The 6,268-nt window shown below is 40.8% G+C and overlaps 1 protein-coding gene across 3 annotated transcripts in view; it reads left to right on the forward strand.

Moving 5' to 3' along the window:
- Positions 1-223: 223 nt before the first annotated feature.
- Positions 224-6,268, forward strand: part of Gdap1 (ganglioside induced differentiation associated protein 1) — a 25,681-nt gene continuing 19,636 nt past the window's right edge. The window contains exons 1-2 of one of the 3 annotated variants that reach the window (XM_008848905.3): positions 224-421; positions 1,420-1,612. In XM_008848905.3, coding sequence (XP_008847127.1) covers positions 305-421; positions 1,420-1,612 — 310 coding nt within the window. In that variant the 5' untranslated portion in view covers positions 224-304. The remainder of the gene's footprint in view (positions 422-1,419; positions 1,613-6,268) is intronic. The other 2 variants (XM_029553978.1, XM_029553979.1) reach the window with 2 other exon arrangements.

The raw sequence follows: 6,268 nt of genomic DNA on the forward strand, positions 1-6,268 counted from the left end.
ACCCACGAATAATTTGCTATCATCATTTTTTGTGCCAGAATAAACAGGCACTCGCATTTTAGACTTTTTCCCTTCCTAAGAAGCATCCCATTGCATCGCCAGGGAACCTGCACTCCGGAGCCTCTGTAGACCCGGTTCCACAGCGTCCTTGGGGGCAAAACTACATTTCCCAGAGGCCTGTTCGTGGGCGGCGCTTGTCCTTGCAGCGGGGGGTGTCGGGAAACCGAAGGACGCTGCACAGGGCGCGGCGGGCGGGCGCAGGCCTGCCTCGCCAGCAAGGCTCCCTGGGCACCTGCACCCCGAAATGGCTCGGAGGCGGGAGGAGCCGCGGGCCGGCGCGCCCCTGAGCGCGGAGGGCGGGTCGGACGTGGAGGTTAGGCTCATTCTGTACCACTGGACGCATTCCTTCAGCTCGCAGAAGGTAAAGGCCTGGTGGCCGAGGGCCCTGCTCGGGTTCAGCACCGGGACAGCTCCCTGCGCGTGTTGTGCTGGCCTTGGACGGGGACCCGGACCCGGAGCCGGGGTGCGCCAGGGTGCGGGCAGGAGAAGCGGGGCGACCCGGAAGGCGGTGACGCCGGCACTGCCACTCTTGAAGCGCGACTCATCACGTTCAGCATTTGGCCCAGAGGCCTTGGCCGCCTGCTCTACGAGACCTGAGATGAGGCAGGGAAAAGCGCCATCCTGCAACCATTTGATCCACTTCCTAGATATTTGTTTGTGTTAATTTAAGATTGTTCTTTAGTCAGGGTTTCGCAGTGTAATCCTTGCCGGCCTGAAACTTGCCATGTACACCAATTTGCCTAGGCTTCCCAAAATGTTGGGATTGCAGGCTTGGACCACCACGCTAGACATTCACGCCCCCTTAAAAAATTATTTTTATCGGGATTGGGGATTTAGTTCAGTGATAGAGCACTTAACCTAGCAAATTCAAGGCCCTGGGTTCCGTAGTCTCCAGCATCGGAGTGGAAGGGGTGGAGCGGGTAGAAGACAAAAATCATATAAATGTACCTTCCCCAAAGACAAAACAAAAACCAAACAACACCGTCCTCCGCCCCCAAACACTCAAGTGAATGGAATTTTATTTTCCCTTACTTGTGCTCACTGTCTTTGGCAAAACTCCACACTATAGGTTTGTGTCTGGGCAAAATACATAATTTGATTTAGGGCACAAAGACAGGATGGAAATGTGGAGAGTGACTGTAATGAAGATAGAATAATTTTCATTACTCATTTTGCTTTCTTCTTTAGTTTATAGCAATAAATCACCAAAGTGTATCTCTTTTATTCCTCCTAGGAACAGGCATCAGGAAAAGAGTGTTTTAAAGTGCTGATAGCTTAGGAAGCCTGCAAAGGCTGTTGAGCTATATCCTGGGAAATCCTTTAATTGAAAACAGTAGTAACCCCTGTGAACTCTTCCAGGTGCGCTTGGTAATTGCTGAAAAGGCATTGAAGTGCGAGGAACATGATGTAAGTCTACCCCTGAGTGAGCACAATGAGCCTTGGTTTATGCGTTTGAACTCAACTGGAGAAGTGCCTGTCCTTATCCACGGGGAAAACATAATTTGTGAGGCCACTCAGATCATTGATTATCTTGAACAGACTTTCCTGGATGGTAATGTTAAGGCTATTTGTGATTTCTTGGATTTAACTTTCAACACAAGTTAATCTCTCTCTCCCTCTCCTCTCTCTCCCTCTCCCACTCCCTCCCTCTCTCCTTCCTTCTCCCTTCCCCCCTCTTTTTCTCTTGTTTTATGATGGTTTAACAATTTAAAACCTTTTCCATTTCCATAAGCACACAAATATAGGTCTAATATAAATTTCACATAGTCTGGCTTAAAGTAATTTCATGTGAAGTACAAAGGTTAATATCAAATGTTCCTTTTAAATTTGCTTGCAGAAAAATGCAGGTGTGTGATTGTAATACTGACTTATTAGCTTTAAAGTCAAATTCATAATACTGATCCTTAGTGTATATTGTAAAACTCAATTTGATCTGAAAAATGAGAGAAAAGAGGACTAGCCATTAGACAAGGAGACTACAATGTTAGTGTACTTTGTGTCCTTTGTACTAGTTCTGTATAATTTGATTTTTTTATCTTTTCTACGGGATCTAAATGTGTATAATGTCTTTAAGTAATGATCATTTATGATAATATGTGTCAGGTATAATTTCTGTTTTAGTCAGTTGTCAAGAGAACCCATCTGAAAGAGGCATGGGAAACTAGTTATTCCCGATTCACATGTGAAGAAAGAGAAATAGAGGGTTGTCTGTCCTAATGTGGTCTTCAGGCATCAGAGCGTTCAGTCTACAATGATTTCTGTTTTCTTTGCCATGTATGCATTGTCTTGCTTTTTTCTAACGATAGCCCTTTCAGGTCAGCTGTACCTTAGTGACAGGACCAGGTTTACAGCTGACCTCTAACAGAACTGAGAGTAAAGCATAGGGATTCTAGCTTTCAGGTAAATATTTTTCCAAAGAAGGAAGCCACAGGAGATCCATTTACTTTTCCTCTGCTACCAGTTTTGCTGATGCTAATAGGGTAGTTAAGACCAGCATATAACGCCAAACTAGAGGAAGCCATGGAAGGAAAGTACTGGGCCCAAAAATGTCTGAGATACCTAAAAGGAAAATGGATATTAGACCTAAATGGGGAAAGCAGATTAGGGACACCTAATCTTTTTTCCAGGTGGGGAAGTGCCACCATTCTTAATCTAAGTTTGAATGGCTCAGGCCTTGATTGGAAGTGTTAATTAAAGGTGACTTTGGTCTAAACAAAATAGTGTAAAGTACTATAATTTCTCACTATTTCTTGCTGTCAATATATGTTTATGTTCTGGGGACTGTGCTGAAAATAGTGACTAATTGATTTAAGACAAATTTTCTCAAGTTTGAGCTTTTTGGAAATGGATAAGTCTATTAATAATTTGTATTTTTGGGAGAACTGATATAATAATAGGAATAAAACAAAATAATTGTGTAAGAATTCTATTTTAAATGATCAGAACTTTAAAAAGTTACATATAATGCATGGAAAATAATATTGAAATCTTGTGGTAACAGTGCTTGAACTAAAACTACTTCTATCATTATCCCAGTTCTCCTCCTTCACTTGTTTGCCTCATACAAAATAATCCTTTATAGCATAGTAAGTAGTAATTATAATTAGGTTTTCTAAACATTTCCTTAGACTTTCTATTTTGCGCCTATATATTATTATATATAATAAAGCCTAACTATATTCTGAGTTTTGCTGAATTAATTATAACTAAACAAGGGGAAATAGGAAGTAGTTTTGTGTTTTTTTTTTTTTCAGATAGAATCTCATAGCTCAGGTTGGCCTCAACCTATGTTGCTATATGTAAATATAATTTTTGATAAATTTATTGAATAAGATAAGGCAATGTGGGCTGAATGAGAGTATGGAAATGTGGGGAATGTGGGCTTTAAATCTAGGTGGGCTACTCTAGTAAGAAAGCAGCCAGGAGGCCTAGATTTGGGCCCGATGCTGCCATTAGCTTGCTGCATATTTTTGGGATTAAATATCTCTGTTTTGATTGTTGGATTAGGTGATGCAATTTTGTCAGTTGTAAGACAAATCCAACTAACTCTTATTTCATGTTCATCTTTCCCAGGAGAGTAGTTATCCAATTGGAAAGGATTAATGAAGATTAAGGGGCCTATAGTTTTATAGCATATAAGATGACAGCTATAGTCCATGTTGTAGGTCAAGGTAGAATTTACCTCAGAATATTGAAATTTAAACAAACAACAAACATAAGCATAACCACAATTACAATGCAGACATTTAATTTTTATTGTTATGAGCTCAGGGGACTAGGAAAAGAGCCAGATAATAAACAAATGTCATTCCATTTGTCAAAGAAGGGGACAGATGAACTACTAACCCTTGTCAAAGTGTGTTCCATCACCAACAGCATTGCCATCATCTGAGAGATTGTTAACAGTGCAGACTTTAGAACTCACAGAAAATCTAGTAAGTTAGAATTTTGTCTTAACAAGAGCCCTGAGTGATTTATATATGCATTAAAACAAGAGACTAATGCTATAAATTACTGTGTTCTGCTTGAAGCAGTGTTGTAAATTACTCTTTATGTCTGGCAGAATGGATTGCCAAATGTAATTTTTTAAAAATCTTTTCCAATTGGACAGTTGCTCTCCTGGGAAAGAGGAAGAATGAAGTAAGAGTTGGTTGAGCTTGTTTATCTCTGCCAACTAGTAAAATTGCCAAAGGTTTTTAAAATATAAATTTCCCATTTTTACATCTGTCAGTAGAAGGAACCAACTTAAGGCTTAAGTTTTACATTGTTAGAGAATGTCACAAGAGTTTTTAAAAATGTGTCTATTACGTGCAAGCCTTGGTTCTAGATATATCTTAATCTAAGTAGACCATTTGAAATTATATGATGTCCTTGCAGAATAGAGGAGCAAATATGACCAGATTAGAGAATAGTAAGTAACATGTATTTTCAGGTAAATCTAATCATGAATAGATTTCTAACACCAAGTTGATCCTCCAGCTGTACATGCTTATTTTATTTGTTAATGTTTGCATTACTTTTAAATTGTTTAAGAGGTGTGAGGTCAGAGACAATGTCTATCTTAGTAGAGACTGTGTCCCCTGTGCCTTCTACAAGTACATGCTCCATAATAGATATTTAATAAATAATTTTGAATGGGTAATCAATGAATTATTGAAATACATGTCATCCTGGATGGGGCCTTCTAGTGGTATTTTATTGATTGGTTGATTGATTTACTTTTGTTCTAAGGATCAACCCAGGGCCTCATGCATGCCAGCTGAGTACTTTACTGCTAAGCAACACTGCCAGAGCTCTGTTGTGTTCTTATAAGCTTCTATTCCGTGCCTTGAGCCTAACAATTATACAAATGAATAAAGACATTGAAGAACAGGTACCATATTTGTGAATGGTGGAATAGCTAGGATCATTAAAATGATAACTATCTTATAAAATGTTTTTCATGGACTAAGAATGAAGCTAGAAAAAACTGGAATAAAGTTTAATAAGACTAATGTTATGTTAATTTTGTTTTAAAAAATTGACTGCAATATGAAAAGGTAAGGGAACCTAATGTTAGTAAGTTGCCAGGCTTGTATGATCTCAAGTTGTTAAAAATACTGGGTTTACGCCCTCACCCCTCTCTGCTTCCCTGGGCCTGCATCACCAGCTAACTCTCCTAGCCTGCACTACCATCCTCAGGCCTCTTGGGGTAAGTCTATAGCGCAGCTCTCCACGCCGGGACTCCCTAAGCCACATTCACCCTTCCATCCCTCCTGCCGTTCTATACTCCTAGTTTGGGCCCTGCGCCATCCCTAGTCTTGGGGCCCCAGACACCTGGGGAACCAATACTGCTTCCTGATCCTTCTAACCCAGACCAACCCAGTCCCTTTCTTGGGCTCCAGAAGCACCGCTTCTGGTCCTGGCCCCGCCCTCACCTCCCTCTACTTCCCTGGTCCTGCAACACCCGCCACCCTCTTTCGGGGGCTGACAGCCTCTTTCTGGGGCTCCGAGGCTTACCTTTACTCTCCCTGATCCTTTGCATCCAGTACAACCCAGCTACTCAATCCACTCCCTGGGAAATCTTGGGGCTTCTTCCCGCCCCATCTGCCTTTGCATCCCTGCATGTCGCGGCCACAACCAGGGTCTCAGGTCAGTCCAACACCCAAATTCCTGAGGCCAAAAGCATTCTTAGAAGATTCCAGACCTAAGGAGAAAACCTGAAAACTTCTGATCCACATTAGAGTTGGGCCACCGCGGAACTCCTGAAGACAAAAACAATCCGGCCTCAACAATATAAAATCAAAAGAAAGAACCAGAAGCTTAGACGAACCAGCTCTTCATACCCAAAAAATAAACCACGAAGAAACATAAAGCTCAAAAATAAAAGGAGCAGAACTAAACTTGAAGGCCCGAGTATCACACAAGAGTCAGAAACTACAAAAGAAATTCACATGTCAAAATCACAGAGAAAAAATAATAACATGAAAAACCAAAATAAAATATCCCCACCAAATACCAGTAATCCTCTAGAGGAGCACAATGAGAATCCTCTAGAGACAATGCAGGACATGGAACTCAAAAAAACAATGATGAATATGATAAAAGAATTCAATGAATTTAAAGAACACACAAACAAGGTAATCATAGAGCTGAAGGAAGATAGGGATAAACTTCTGAATGAATTCAGAAAAGAGCTAGAAATATTGAAGAATACTAAGGCTGAAAT

Source organism: Nannospalax galili, unplaced genomic scaffold (assembly GCF_000622305.1).
Source record: "Nannospalax galili isolate Female #2095 unplaced genomic scaffold, S.galili_v1.0 scaffold102, whole genome shotgun sequence".
In the NCBI taxonomy this organism is placed as follows: domain Eukaryota; kingdom Metazoa; phylum Chordata; class Mammalia; order Rodentia; family Spalacidae; genus Nannospalax; species Nannospalax galili.